The sequence below is a fragment of the Artemia franciscana genome, unplaced genomic scaffold (assembly GCF_032884065.1).
Source record: "Artemia franciscana unplaced genomic scaffold, ASM3288406v1 PGA_scaffold_97, whole genome shotgun sequence".
Lineage (NCBI taxonomy): Eukaryota > Metazoa > Arthropoda > Branchiopoda > Anostraca > Artemiidae > Artemia > Artemia franciscana.
Window position 1 is genome coordinate 309890 of NW_027062720.1, and position 16123 is coordinate 326012.

At 34.2% G+C, this 16123-nt stretch overlaps 1 protein-coding gene across 2 annotated transcripts in view; it reads right to left on the reverse strand.

Annotated features, from left to right (window-relative positions):
* Positions 1-16123, reverse strand: part of LOC136042264 (eukaryotic translation initiation factor 4 gamma 3-like) — a 54613-nt gene that overhangs the window by 35749 nt on the left and 2741 nt on the right. For both annotated transcript variants that reach the window (XM_065727215.1, XM_065727214.1), the window contains exons 2-3: positions 8170-8427; positions 5334-5426 (exon numbers count right to left, since the gene is read on the reverse strand). In XM_065727215.1, the coding sequence (XP_065583287.1) occupies positions 5334-5426; positions 8170-8415 (339 nt within the window). In that variant the 5' untranslated portion in view covers positions 8416-8427. The remainder of the gene's footprint in view (positions 1-5333; positions 5427-8169; positions 8428-16123) is intronic.

Consider the following 16123-nt stretch of genomic DNA (forward strand, 5'->3'; position numbering starts at 1 on the left):
ATATATATATATATATATATATATATATATATATATATATATATATATATATACGATATGAATAAATAATATTATAATAAATTAAAATAAAAGGTTTAACAAAAGAGTGTAAAATAATTAAAGATAAATAAAAAAGTAAAAACTACTCATAAAACCCAAAAAAATTACAAAATTACTAGAACCTAAATTTGCTTTTAAGATACTGACAGCTCAAGAAGCTGAAGTTGCAAGGACCTTAAAAGTTAAGTTGGAAGTTTAGGCAGCACTGACAGCACTAAAAGATCAATTACTAGAAACTAAATTTACCAATAAGATAGAGAAAGTCACAGAAGTTGAACTTGAGGAGCTAATTGAACAAGAGCTAAGACCTCAGATGGCACTTGTGACGAGGCCGGAAGAGCCAAGAGCTCATATGGTATGAGCTCTAGCAAATTTCTAAAAATCGATAGATTGATTTTTTTTAAAAAAATCAGAGGCTTGATGCCGGTCGGGATTTAAAATAAGAGCTCTGAGTCACGAGGTCCTTCTAAATACGAAAATTCATTAAGATCTGATCACCCACTCGTAAATTAAAAATACCTAATTTTTCCTCTCCCTTCAGCCCCCCAGAGGGTCGAATCGGGGAAAACGACGTTATCAAGTCAATTTGAGCAGCTCCCTGACACATCTAACAATTTGCATCGTCCTCGCACGTCCAGAAGCACCAAACTCGCCAAAGCACTGAACACCACCCACTAACTCCACCAAAAAGAGAGTGGATCCATTCCGGTTACGTCAATCACGTATCTACGACAATTGCTTATCCTATCCACCAAATTTCATCCCGATCTCTCCACTCTAAACATTTTCCAAGATTTCTGGTTTCCCCCTCTATCTCCCTCCAATGTAAACAGATCTGGTCGGGATTTAAAATAAGAGCTCTGAGACATGATTTCCATCTAAATATCAAATTTCATTAAGATCCGGTCACCTGTTCGTAAGTTAAAAATACGTCATTTCTTTCTAATTTTTCCGATTTATCCGTCCCCCCACTCACCCCCCTCCAGAAGGCGGAATCGGGGAAACGACACTTTATAATTTAAATCTGGCCTAGTTCCTAATCCGCCTCCAAATTTCATCGTCCTAGATTACCTGGAAATGCTAAGCTAGAATAACCGGGACAGACAAACCGACAGGATTTGCGATCGCTACATGTCACTTGGTAGATACCAAGTGCCATAAAAATGGTTTCTCATGTTTTAATGGATGTATCATCTGCTACAAACTAGTAATAAACAAACTTTTACCTTCCATAACAACTACTATGCGTAAACTATAGGCAAATTTTAAAGCTTATACCCTTTTCCTGGTTGTTGGGGATTGAAGTTATACCCAAAGACATAGTTATTGAACTTTTCAACTATGCTAACAAAATGGCCATCTCAGAATTTTGACAATGAGCCCTCTCCCTACATTATAGAAACATTGTGTCCCAGTTCATTTACCCTATCTACATAAAATAAACTGTATTATTTCTAAGTCATTTAAATTAAATAATCTTTTCAAATGTTGTGTTTTATTTTGAAAAAAATTACCATAAAAATAATTATAATAAAAAAAAAATCCGGAATAAACCCCTCTTTAAAGTACAAGACAAATAAAGTGTTTTGTATGCAAAATAAATTTGAATACAAGGAAATAATAAACTCATTGACAAACAAAAACACGTGATTACGATGAAAACGTGTTGCTATCTTTGGCTGAGAGAAGATCACATGTGTCACAGGATGTAAACAAACATATGATTAAAATCAACTTGTTGGTATGCAGCCAGAATAAATAGTTCAGGATAGAAAGGTTGAGTAATTAGATGGCTATGAAAAGATAATTAAACAAGGAAAAAAAAAATGCATAGAATTATTGAGACAATAGGGCAAAGTGAAAAAAAAGTAAATGTAGTTAATGAGTTACTGAAGACTATATACATCAAACTATACACTTAAAGCCAAAATTGAATATACCGAGTGAGAAGTCGAATTATTTGAAAAAATGAAGAAAATTTAAAGTGAACAATATAGCAAACCGAATTTCAAGAATGTAATCCGAATTAATTATAGGTTTACTCAATAGATGAAAGTGTCAGCTTCTCCCTGTCACCGTTTAAATTATTTGAATTCTTAAATCAATTGAAAAAATCCCATTGCTAAATTGAATAATTTAATCATTCAATATATATTATTTTGACTATATTATTTATAGTGATTAATATAGTGTAACTATGTTTTCCGATAGTTTAGATAGTGTAAAAAAAGATAGTGTAACTATCTTTTTCCGAGGGTGAGGTGGGGGGTTCACACAAACAAAAAAAATGTGCTTATATCCATTTTTGTTATGTTTTTACGAGTCAGAAAACATTTTGGGGGAGGGAAGGGGTTCAAACCCCGAAACCTAACCTGGATTTCAAAACCTAACCCAATTTCAAGAATGTAATTCGAATTAATAATTACAAATATTGATATGCTGGTACATTTTATTCTAGAAAAAAATTAAAAAGATAAAAATAAGCACCCAAAAAAGGTAAATAAGTTCTATTCACAAAAAGAATGTTCCACTGATATTTATTTGAGCCTAATTGCCAGTTTTAAGCGCATTGATTTTTGGTTTCAGCCATACATTTCAATGGCTGAATGTATTTCTAATGATTTGAATCATACTATTTGCTATGCATTGCTTCAAACGTAAAATGCATACTAGGTTTTTTACGACTGTAAGATTTTGGAAAACAAAATTTTAATTACAACCATAACTAAAATAGCGCTGTTACTGGGCCTTTTATGCAAGGCTGTTACATCCAAGAAACAGCTGAATTGGGCTGTTACAACCGTTAAACGGAATGTTTCCGAAGATCATACGTCAGCAATTCTCTTTACATTGATTGGTGCAAATATCTAAGAGCTATGTCGTTCATTAATATAAGGAAATGAATTCGTTAAAACTTTCCAGTTGTGAAACTTACTTACATCAAGCAACAACATAATAGATATTAACATGGATCAAAGTTTTGAATTAGAAATATCTTTTTATTGTGACTGTGCGATTTGTAAAGGCCATTACCACGACTTTAGCAATTCATATGAGAGTAATGCAGCAAATTTAGAAACAGTGGAAAATGGATTGGACGAGGATAATTTGGAAGAAATGAGGCGAAGAATCCTGGATGAAATGGAGAGAAAATTACTCAGGGCAGGCTCATCAATTTCTGCAGTGGAAGAGAGTGACCAATATCACAAGAAACAGTACAAACAAAGGACACCCTCTCCATTCCAAGGAAGGTATCGCAAACGAAGGTTGGATATGGCAGAAAAGGAAGAGGAAGATCGAAAGAAGAGATACAGAAAAGATGGATCTCCCAACAGGGATAGCTCACGGTCTTCAAGAAATAGGAGAGAAGACAGCTATGAGAGAAGAAGGAAATATGAGGCTCCAAAATCTTTCTGGAGGAGACCATAGGTTTTATAACAATTTTCTGTTTTAGATGCTGATATGCTTTTACAGTATTACAGTTTGGAAAATTCTCGATTTCTAGATAAAAAGTTCTATTACATAATTTATATTTATAAATCCATATATGAGGGGAGGAGAGGGGCAGCAAGCATTCCGTGTAGCATATGTGGTCTGAAGAGGCGGTCTGTGGTCTGAAGAAGACCAATTTCAATAGTTATATTAAAATTTCGACCCCGTATCACGGCTTTGGTTTAGGATCAATAATATTATGATTAATTATTTATAGGATCAATAATTTAGTCGAATATTTAAGCACAGACTGACAAGAAATTCCTTAGCTTATTAATAGGGTCCTAACACGCAGTGAAAAAAAGAACATGATTTTTAAGAGGATATTATTTTTATTAATATGCCTTTACAAGAGCTCACAGCTTTAAATGGGATTATCAGTGGAGCATCTTCAAACCCAAACTATCAAGGAATACTTAGTAGGTCTATGATCATAATCACAACCGATCCCACGGAATAATGAGAATGTTGCATTATTTTGTTACATTTACCCCCCCCCCTCCCCCAAGAAAATGTAAAGGGTAACCAGTGAAAGGCAGAATTGACTGTTAAAACAATACTCAACTAGACAAACATGATACAAAGATTATACACTAGAGGTAAATATTCCCATTTTAAGATGACAAATGAATACCATAATTCTATATTATTTCAGATTAATGATTAGTACAAAGCGCTTCTATCAAACGGTTTAAAATCCGTCTTAAGAGCCACGATTCTTGGGGCTACTAAGATGATAATATTTTTATTAATATGCCTTTTCTAGAGGTCACAGCTTTAAATGGGCTTAGCAGTGGAAGTTCTTCAAACCCCAACCATCAGAGAATATTTAGTAGGAATCTGATCATAATCACAACGGATCTGACTTAATAATGAGATTGTTGCATTACACTGCTAGATTTACGCCCCCACCCCTCTGAGAAAATGTCAGAGAATAATCAGTGAAAGGCAGAATTGACTGTTAAAACATGGACATGGTTTCATCTTTGAATTTTCTTTAGCGGATTTACTGTAAATCTTGCAATGCTGTTTGTTTATAATTTTTATAATAATTATGCCCATAAAACATAATTTTATAGTAATTACAATAATAATTTTTATCATGTTTCATATTTACTAATTTTAATCGCCAATCTTCACTCTGATTGTCAATAATAAAATTGTATATTTAAAAAATCGAAAAACGACAAACTCACTAAATTACACAAGGGGAAACATTGGGATTGAGCTTAATTATGTCTATATGGAAAATTACGACAACAGTGTGATCTGAGTAACATGAAACCCAAGTTAACGTGTGCAGTCTATATCAAATTACTCAACATATTTCCATAAAAGACATGACGGTAAGCTATATATGTTTATCTAATATCTAACTTTCTTTTAAGAAAAATCTACGTGAAGCGTAAAGGCAGAGATATACCAATAAATCAGATATAAAATATAAAGACGGTAAAAATAATATACAAAAAGAGAAGATAATTTCAAGAAAAAAATAATAAAGCAAAACAAAAACACAAATAATATTAATTTACTGTCCCACTATGCTTTATAAACATTACATGGAAAAACATTGAAAATTAATTTTTAAAATACTTTAAATTGAAATTTAATAGAGCCACATGGCCAAAGCCATGCTAAAAGCAAAATAAACCCACATAGCTAAAGCAAAATCACACATATAAAATTGGAGAACTAGGCTGGGAAATTGCAAGAAAAGGAAGAAACATAAAATTGATGAAAACACAGAAATTAAGATATAGAGAAGAAGCACAACATACTTGAGCCTGTGCAATTGCGTTGTCCCTACTTGATTCCTTGAATATCCTATAAAGGTGACTTCCGGGTGAATCTCTCGTGAAATCCAAATTTTTCTTAGAAAAGAGATATGATACAATCATTCAATGCTTGAAAAAAATTTCAAAACCAAACAAAGAAATGAGGAGTGAGGAGAAATGAGGATCTCACTTGACAAATACAAGGGAGGTTTGATCAAAGCACTATACGAACTGCGTTTGGTTCAAGGTAAATTGATTTTTGAAAATTTCACGGGGGCATGCTAAGGGATTGGTTTGGGTTGTATTAAAGCTTGTGAACTTTGGTTCTTCAATTAGTTAAGAACACACCGATTATAGCCAATGACGTCAGTTCAAATTTAGAAGGGCATTTACAATCTACAGCAATGTTCACATTACACTCACAGTACTATGTTTCTATTAAAAATGAAAAAATGCTCAGATTCGCATTGTCATCAGATACAGCGACTGGTCTACAACCTACTAAGAGCTGTCTATTGTTCTAGTCTCTTTCGAGTCTCATTAGAAACAGTAAACTGTTTAACTGCCTCATTAAACTATCGGAATTACAAATTTCTGAATTTTTGCATTCATCGGAGTCTGGCTTCACCTTCCGATGTCCAACTATTTTTCTAATGACATTAACTGCCCCTGGGTTCCAGTGAGTTTCAAAGCTGTGGAACTGTCTTAAAATATTAAAAAACGACAATTAGAGAATAAAAGAAATAGAGCTATTTAGCGTTTTTAGTTCAGGTTTTGACGAGTCATTACCCTTCAAGTAAAACTTCATTTCAAATGTGGGGCGACTGGGGATTGTTTCTTCATTAGTATTCTCGGAAATTGCCCATGCCCGAGTTCAAAGGATATCTCAGATAAATTAAGAGAAAAATTAGCTTTAAAATAAATACTTTTTGTGTTTTTTAGATTAATCAAGTAGTATAGTTCAGAGAGGGCTATGCATTTGGAAAACACTGAAGAAAACTCCGCAAACAGTTTCTTCTTCTTTTATCGACGAAAAAAAAAACACACTGAACCAACAATTGCATTGTAATGATTGACTGAAATCCCATTATGATATGTAGAGTTAAGTTTACTATTTAAATGGATTAAATACAGAGGGGAGAGAGGGCACTTTAAAGTTGCAAGAAAAGTAAACGATTTGTCTATTGTAAATTAAGAGGTGTTATGTTACATATTACATAGTCAACATTTTTATTTCACAGGGAAAGAGAAAAGTAAAGTGTCTTGGGCAAGAGGACTATTGTTAGGGAACAGTTACCCATCAAAAGTTAAGAGCCTGATAAAATTTGCCTTATTTTCGAAAATAGGCGGAAACATTCCCTAAGAGCCATAGAATATAACCCTACTGTAGAAGTTTCAAGCTCCTATCTACAAAAATGTGGAATTTTGAATTTTTTGCCAAAATACAGATCACGGATGCGTGTTTTTTTTTCAGGAGTGATCGTATCGACCCACTGGTCCTAGAATGTCGCAAGAGGGCTCATTCTAACGGAAATTAAAAGTTTTAGTGTCCTTTTTAAGGTGACCAAAAAATTGTAGGGTAGCTAGTCTCCCCTCTCACGCACACTTTTTCTCCAAAGTCACGGGATCAAAATTTTGAGATCGCCACTTGGTTCAGCTTAGTCGAAGAATTTCCATGATGGGGGCGCAGGATTTTCTATAATTATTATAAAAAAAGAAAAAAAAACAATGAGAAAATAAACAAAAATTTTGGTCAACTGGAAGTAATGAGCAGCATTCAAACTTAAAACGAACATAAAATATTACGTAAAAAAGGGGGTTCGTCTCCTTCACAATACCTTACTCTTTAAGATAAAGTATTTTCAGAAATTTCAACTATTTATTCAACAGCCTTTGTGATTCAGGGGCCATTCTTACAGATTTGGGCTTTAGTTATTCTAAAATTTAAGCTTTAGTGTAAAGAGCAAGGGTATTGACGAGGGGGCGATTCCTTCATATACGTTATGAAAATACACAAATATAGAAGTTCGGTACGTAAGTTAATTCGTAAGGCACGTATGTTTATTACTAACCAAAACATTCGTAAAAAAGTAAAAAAAAAAGTCTAGTTGCATTTTTAAGTAGCTAAGAATTGGAGGGCAACTAGGCCATCTCTCCCTCCCCTCTTTTTATTTTTTTATATTTTTTTATAGCGCCCCTCCAGATCACCTCCTCCTAATATTTACATCTTTTATTCACCCAATTCTGGAATATGCAGCTCCTGTATGGCATTTTGGACTGACGGCTGAGCAAAGCGCCAGGCTTGAAAGAGTTCAGAAAAGAGCTCTAATGATAGTTTCGAAGCAGGCAGAAATGTTGTATGAAGAGCTGCTGACAAAGTTTAAAATACAAACTCTGGAAAAAAGAAGAGAGAAACTCTGCATGGATTTCGGACGAAAATCTTTAATCCACCCAATCCACAAAACCCTCCCCCCCCTCAATCCACAACAAAACAACCCCCGTGCAAGGTTGCAGTGCCTGATGACAAACTTCAGCCGGTGCGCTGTGCCCAACAGCGGTTAGTGAAGAATTTTATACCTAGTTTTGTAAAAATGTATAGCGAAAATTAGGAGGATTGATAACTGTTTCGTTTTCGTTTTTCTTTTTGCGTCGCTTTTTAATGTGACTATACCAAAAAAAAATTGCCAGTGTCATGAAAATTTTGGTGAAAATAAAAATTGTATCTATCTATCTATCTATCTGCCTTTCTTCATCTTCTATTCCTTGCCCTCCCCCTCGGATAAGACTTCTTTGGATATCCTTTGATAAAATTATTATCATAACAAAACATTAAAATAACCTCCTCCATTTGTTTTTCCAGCTCCTTTGCTTTTCGAGCCCTCTCTTTTTCAAGCAGATGCTTTTCTTCTGCACATTTTCTTTGAGCTTCGTCTTTCAATTTTCTTTTTTCCTGTTCAAATATCCTTTTCTCCTCTTCAAATAGTGTACATTCCTCTTCAAGGCGTACTTGTTGGCGTTGCTCTTCCTGCCTTTGGTCTTCCATCGTGTCCCTTTCTTCTCTTAATTGTTCTCCAGTATTTCGCATTCTTTCCTCCTCCTGAAAAGGTAGTATGAAGGAGTTAGATGATGAAAAGACAGAATTACCAAAGAAAGAGAAGCTTCAAAATAGAAATCGTTTAATGTAACATTTTATCCGAGACCATGAAAAGGACATGCATTTTATATTTCAAATAGTATTGCCTCAAAATGGTGGAAACTTTAGTGTGCATTTCCAGCCAAAAAACACATTTTTAGCAACTTTGGCAAGCACTTTTGGGTCTCTGAAATATTGCATTTTTAGCAATATTATCACTTCCAATCTCAAAACCCACTGGTCAAATACCAGTCAAATACTGTAAAACACTGAACCACAAAATACAACGATATATCCACAATATTAAAGCGGAAAATTTTGAATACTGTTAATATATCATCTGTGTCCACTCAAATTTGCTGAGCCTAAAGCGTCTTTTGTTCGTGGTCTAACGCGATTTAAAAACTATTTGGACATATTTAGCACAAATAAAATTATTGAGTTTTCAACGCATCAGTTATTTATATAATATATTGTCTGATGGAAAGCCAAAAAAAAACAAAATTTGCAGTTGCAGTTACTATAAATGATGATTCTTTGGAGCCAACACCTGAACTATCAAACCTGATAAGAAGCGAAAGTCAAAAACCTGGACCACCAATTGCAACAACACCAATGCAGACAGCTAAAGCAAAGGCCATTGCTAAATTGTGTGAAGTACTCAAAATACAAAAACCTCTCCAAAATGAAAATGAAGAGAAAAGATACGAGCGGTTAGAAGATATACAAAACGACAGTTAGAGCATGTCAAAAATGAGAAGCAAGGACACACACGGTTAGAAGAAATGCGGCACCAAGAATACGAACAAGTCAAAAATGAAAATGAAGAGTAAATACACACGTGGTCGGAAAAAAAGTGATGGCATGTCAATAATGAAATTTGACTGTTAAAAGGCTACTAGAACTATCAATTTCCAATCAAAGGAGCCTCCTACAAAGTTCATACAACCAATCCTTCTATAAAATCTTATATATCCAAGGGGCATAACTTACAACCCCTGTACCTGGCCAACAGGGGGTTGTGTCAACTTTGAAGGCATTTTTATATGATCCTTGGACTATTTTGAACAAAATGGCTATATCAAACTTCAATCAGATACATTTGGGGAAAAAAGTGCATGGGGTGCTTTCTTCCCTCCAATCACTTTTCACTTTTCAAACAAGGACAAGAACTTCCAATCTCCAATTGAATGAGCCCCCTTCAAAGTTTATGTGACGAATCCTTCCATAAAAACCTTGTATGTTAATAATGGGCAACTAGCATGACTTATATCCCTTGCCCTGATGACCAGTGCTGTTATTTCATCAAAATCCTGAAGGGAGGGGGGGGGGGGGCAAAGTTGTAGCCAATTTTCCCAAATCAAGTGAACATGACAGCATAACCTGAAAAATGATCCAAATATTACCATAAAGCTGAAGATATACTACAGAAAACTAAGTTGTATCCCTGGACACTTGAAATATGCACACTTGTTTAATTATTGAAAAGATTTTCTGCAGAAACTAAATTTCAGCTGGGGAGGCAAACTAAGGTCTGGGGGGAAGTAAACTTGGGTCTGGAGGAGGCAGTTGCTTGCCCTGCCCCATAGAAATTTATGCCCCTGCTGAGGACTGTGTGTGGGGGGGGGGGGGGGGTTGACATCCCTAGAATCATAATTTTTGGACCTTACGTCTATACTGGACAAAATGCCTACCTCAAAATTTTGGTAGGATGTGATTGGGGAAATGACAGTCATAAAGGGTGATTGCTCTCCAATCAATTCTTAATTTTAAAAAGTACACTAGAACTTTCAGTAACTTTAAATTATTTTTCATAGTTTCCTTGTGGGAGTTACCATGAAGAGCTAAAATGCATGGTTGGGATGGTGTTTTCCTTTTATCATTCATCAACTCAAACAACACTATATTTTTATCTGTCAAGTACAAGCCCAATCAGTTATGACTGCTGCCTTTTTTATCTTTTCTTTTTAATAGTCATTAACTGTATTGAAGGCTAAGCAACCATGTTTTGTTTTGTCTTTGAGCCCTCAATTTTACTGTGAACTTAAAAATAGTATTAACATTCAAATGCTAATAGTTGTGCAGTGTTCTGTGAATTAATTATCTCATGCAATGCAAACCGGTACTATAAAAATCCCTTGTTTCCATCTTGGAAGTTATTGCACTCAATTGTCTCCTGTTTTTCACTGCATTTGAAAAATTGTCTCCTCAAGAAAAAATCAGAATTCAACAACTTCTCTAAATATTATGCATTCAACTTAAAAAGAATTTGGCTGAAGATACTAAATGCCAAAGTATGTTAATTGAAAGAACAAAGAAACATATAGCATTTCAAAATCAGTCGCCAAAACATATAACTCTTATAGACCAAAAGATGAAAAAAGGAAATAAAAGTGTTTTACAATGAGTGAAATTTCTGTTATAGATAGCACTTTACCTAAGCATATTCTTGAAAGTATAAAATATTCAGGCTAGCCTGGATTTGGGTTTCAGATGAAAAATTTTAACAAGCAGCAAATGAGATATCTAATGCACTTTGCAAGCAGACCCTGTCTACTTTACACCCACCCAACCATCTGAAACAACAATATAATAAATCTCTGTTGATCTTCCCCCCTCCTTGTTCAACAATACCCAATAATATGTTGAAAGCAGCTGTCCTTGAGAAAAAATCAGTTACAATAATTTTAGATTTATTAAAGTTATAACTTTAACATCCATTTTATTCTCAGTAAAGGCATACCATTTTCCAGGCTTTGAAAAGCCGAGTGAGCTTTAGCCTTACTCCTGTTTGCGGTAGTTTGTGGAGCATACTTTGGACTTTACTTGAAACAACTTTGATTTTGAGCTATGTGTTTCTATTTCTCATAACAACAGGAAAAACAAAAAGAAATGATTATCATAATCAATCACCCAAAACAATAAATGAATGTAGATTAACCATTGAATTTGTACTGATTTTCATTCTTGAAAGTCTTTAAAATTTTATATATATTAAAGTTTAAAAAAAATATTTAGAATCCATTTTGTTCTCAGTAAAGGGTTTGCCCTTTTCCAGGTTGTGGAAAGCTTTGGGGGCTTTAACCTTACTCCTGTTAAGAAAAAAAAATGTCTAAATAAATTTTCTGTTGTAAACACATGATGTTCACAGAACATGAAAGGCAATCCTAGACATATTTGCCCTTAGAGGTCTTATTTCATTTTAAAAATCTTGGAAAACAGGATGTAACTAGGTTCAGATGCAGCATTTTGTATTTAAAACTGTTTGTTCAGAGCCACTTAATGTATAAGCCTAGAATTGGGGCTATTGAGAAGGAAACATGTTAATACAACAATTCTTACTTTACAGCATCCCTAAAAATTGTATTTAATACATTTTGAAGGCACTCACACTATACTTTATCCCCCTCCTCTATTGTACAAGTATATAGCACAAATTACATATTTTGGTACTTGTGTATTATATGGCAAACACTCAACTTTACACTATGTGAAACTGAGGAACAAGTTGGTTTCTTTCAGCTTAACAGCTCTTTTCAGCTTAGCATGAGACAAGACAAAGACAAGTGACACAATAGATGGGAAAAATGTAATTTGGGCTATATATTTACAAATTAAGAGATGTGGGGGTAAAGCATTTGGACAGTTAGAAAACAATTCTTACTTCATTCTATACAGAATAATTGTACCTCATGCATTTTTCATGCACACCCTGTTTACTTTACACCCACCCAACCAACCCTCTTAATGTGCAAATATGTAGCCCAAATCTTTTCTAAGGTATTATATTTTCATGACATTTTGTGATATTTCATCAGGATTGAGGTCAGAGAAACAGGTTCTAATCAAATGACACACTTTGGTACATAAGTACAAAAGTACTTATATTTCCAATGAAATTTGCCATGCATCATTCTTCTTTCAGTTTGTGTATGGATAAATAAATCAAAACTGATGAAATCAAGAAATGGAAAAAACATGAGAAATATATAATATAAGCCATGTATTTGCATATTAGGGGGGAGGGGATAAAGTATAGTGGACGCACCTTCAAATGTGTCAAGCATAATTTTGCTGTATATTATGAAGTGAGAATTGTTTTCTTAACATTTTCCCTTCTCAATAGCCCTAATTCTAGGATTGTATTGTATTGTATCAGATTAAAAACGCTTATTGACAACTAAAGTCCCTGCAACAGCCCTGTACCTAATTCTAGGGTTGTATCTCATCTGCTGCTTGTTAAAAATTTTCTTCTGAAACCCAAAATCCAGGCTAGCTTAGATATTTTATTGGGCAATGTCTTTCTGAACCATACTTCTGAACAACAGCTAGATAATCATGAGGGAACAACCAAATGCTCTTCCTCTAACATTTTAAAGTCCAATGGTCAGATTGATTATCTTCTATGTCATAACTTTCACTAAGCTTTTTAAGATATAACTAAACCAATGACAATTTTAATTATGCAGTTATGGTTGACCAAGATTCCTGCAAAAAACAAAAAAACACAGGAAAATTATCATAAATACATCAATAAAACATAATCTAATCAGAATAAAATTAGCCTGATGTAAAATTGTAACATGCAACAGATAGTTGTCTGCAGGCTTCATAATATTCTCTGGTAGGCTCCATGTAGTTAAGGATTGAGTTAACAGAATTTTTGTAGGGTAAAATTCTAGTTACTTGACTTCTTGCTATCTCAGAAAGGGTTTAGGTTAGGAAAATAAAACTTTCAGGGATGAATCTATAGACTAAAGTATGTCCCAGGAAGGTATTTTGAAGCAACTACCTCCACTTCTTCTCTCTCTAGAGGGCCCTGACCTTTGATGACTTTTAAAAATGTGTGTCTTATTAAAGTGAAACCTTGCAAAATATATCTTCTACTTAATTGAAGTACAACAAAATTGTTTTCAGCTTCATAACTTTGCTCAATTCCATTTTATAAGATTTTAAAGATATAGAAAAACATTCACTACATTTTGAAAAAAAACAACATTGATGTGGCTCAAAATTCTACTCAAATAATGGGAATTACATTTTCAGAACTAAAGGCAGAGAAATGCAGCTAGTAAGAGAAATTTAAGGTCAAATGTTGTTTTGTCAAAATTTCAATATCTAGGAAAATTTCAGGGCCCTCTAGAGGGAGAAGGAGTGGAGGTGGGTGATTTAAAACACCTTCTTGGGCCACACTATAGTCTGTAGATTCCTCCCTGAAAGTTTCATTTTCCTAACCTAAACCCTCTCTGAGATAGCAAGAAGTCAATTGGGTAGAATTTTGCCTTTTTGTAGTGCTCAGCCACTTAGAAAAGCACTGCATTTAATTTAATATATTTTGCCTTAACAAACAAAGCCTGAAGTAGGCTACAAAATAAATTGATGAAAAGTGCCGTATTTTTTTAAGCGCGCACATGCCAGTCTCATTTTTATGAAGCCTTGTTTGAGCATTATAAATTACACTATCAGTGAATTACTATTATATCACTTTACCAAGTACCCGGTTTTCCAATGAACAAACATATTTCAAAAATTTGAACTAGGGCTTTTCGAAAATTATTAGAACATACTTTCGAAAATTTGAATTTTGAACTAGTGCTGCAGAAACTGACCAGAAATTTTTGTGACGTCCAGACTCATATTTTGAAAAGTATTTTTATATAATCTTATTGAAAAAATCACCCTCATAAATTTGAATGGTACCTTTTTTGTACGTTAATGAAAAAACCCTCTTTCAATATATCAATGAATAGGAACTCTTCTTTTCTTTTGCAGCATAAACAGCCATTCATTCCAAAAATAGAGATAATTTAGAGACAATTCGGCCTTTTCTCACGAGCAATTTTGAATGACACTTTGTTCTCTTCGCAAGAAAAAATAAAAACAAACGGTTAAATAGATCTTCATTCAACTTTTTAAACAAAACCCACAAAAATGTGGAGGAATGAAACAAATCAGGTGCATATTATGAATAGGGTGAGTTTGCTCAAGTCTTGCCATTTACTGAACTGGAATATGGTTTATTAACGACAAAATTAGTGTTAATTTTGATTTCCTTTTCTTGGTTATGATAAAATACGTTCTTGTGTGCAAGAATGTGGATCAGTAGCGAGATACAGTTCCTTGTCTTGATTGCTGAAACGCAAGGATTACTTGAAATAACAAGCTTTGTTAAATAAGTACAAGGCAGTCGTCATATATAGAAAAATTCCTAGTCCTGTTTTAGGTTTTAATGCTGCTCCTTATTTACATTTGATAAACTTGTTTTTTTTTTATTTATCTTATATGATTCATTCTTAACTTTTTTTTTCTTCTTTTGACACTTCTTTTTCGGGGCTGGAGGCTGAAGGATCATAATGGGGTAAGATAAAAGACGAAGAAATTAATACACTTGTTTTTGTGAAAAGAAAAACAAATCCGCTCGTTTTACAAACCTAAAACATCCAAAGTCAGTATATGATACTAGGGTATAGGAGCACTGCTATTGATGTTATGTAAAGATCTCCTTCTAGTAGTGTCTAGAGCCAATCTACAGAAGATATTTAGGAACTGTTACTGCCTTCCAAACATTTCTACGATAATAATAAAGCTAAAAAACATGTAGAAAGCTACACAAGATTTGACCAGTCCTGGGTTATATCCGTTCCAAATTTTTTGAAGTCAAGCTGGAAGAATACCATTCAATTAATGAAAAAATGATTCCTTCCAAAGAGCAAAGAAACTTAAGAAACAATTTACAAAAAAAGAATAAGGGGAAAATGTATTCACAAGAGCTGGTGTATCAAGTTGTGTACATTGTTTTGAAGTTTATCAAGGCATTCTGGTTGAACATGTCATAAGGAAAGGAGTTCACATGGGCTAAAGTGAATTTCAGTCCAAATGAACAAGTTGTGGGCATTAGTGTAGCACATGGTTACCGCTTGAACAACGGTCTAGCCATTCACTGCCTTAAGCATCTGTGCACCTGTGTAGCTGTACTCAGTGGATGAGTGTGATTGTATAAGGAATTGGAAACCTTTAACAAGGAAAGTTGACTAGCATGCCAGTGGGAAACCCAATGAGAGAGAGAGAGGGAGAGAGCTTTAGTATTCCCTTTCATTTGCACTAGGGCTTGTGACTGGGGTAATCTTGAAGCTGTAGGCAACATAGTTTTACTTCTGATGAATATGACAATTAGTTTTTGAGCTTGAAATTGATGAGCTGTCTGAAAATCAAAGTATTCCCTTGCATTGATACTTCGAAAAAAGCACGAATGAAGGGAAGCCCGCTCCTCTTAGATGGTGAAATAAAAGAAAAGACAGCAAAATGTCAGATTACAGGACTGACAATTATTCTGGCTTTATTGCAGCGAAATGGTTAAATAATAACATGGTTTACTTGGCTTCACCGTGTGCATTGATAACGCCATATAATTCACGGCACCACAAAGGTGCCGAAACGTCAAGGATAAATCAAATGTTGAATTTTCAACGGCTGCCATTGTTTATGAGAACAACCGTCATATAGCGTGCATAGATTTAGCAGACATGCTGACGGATATGTGCCACAGTCATCTTCCAACACTAAAATGGTGTATCTGAATTTTCTGGTGGCTTTTTGACACAGCAATATACAATATCTAGCTTCTCTTAAGGTCAGACACCCAAGCGCATACTTCAAAGGA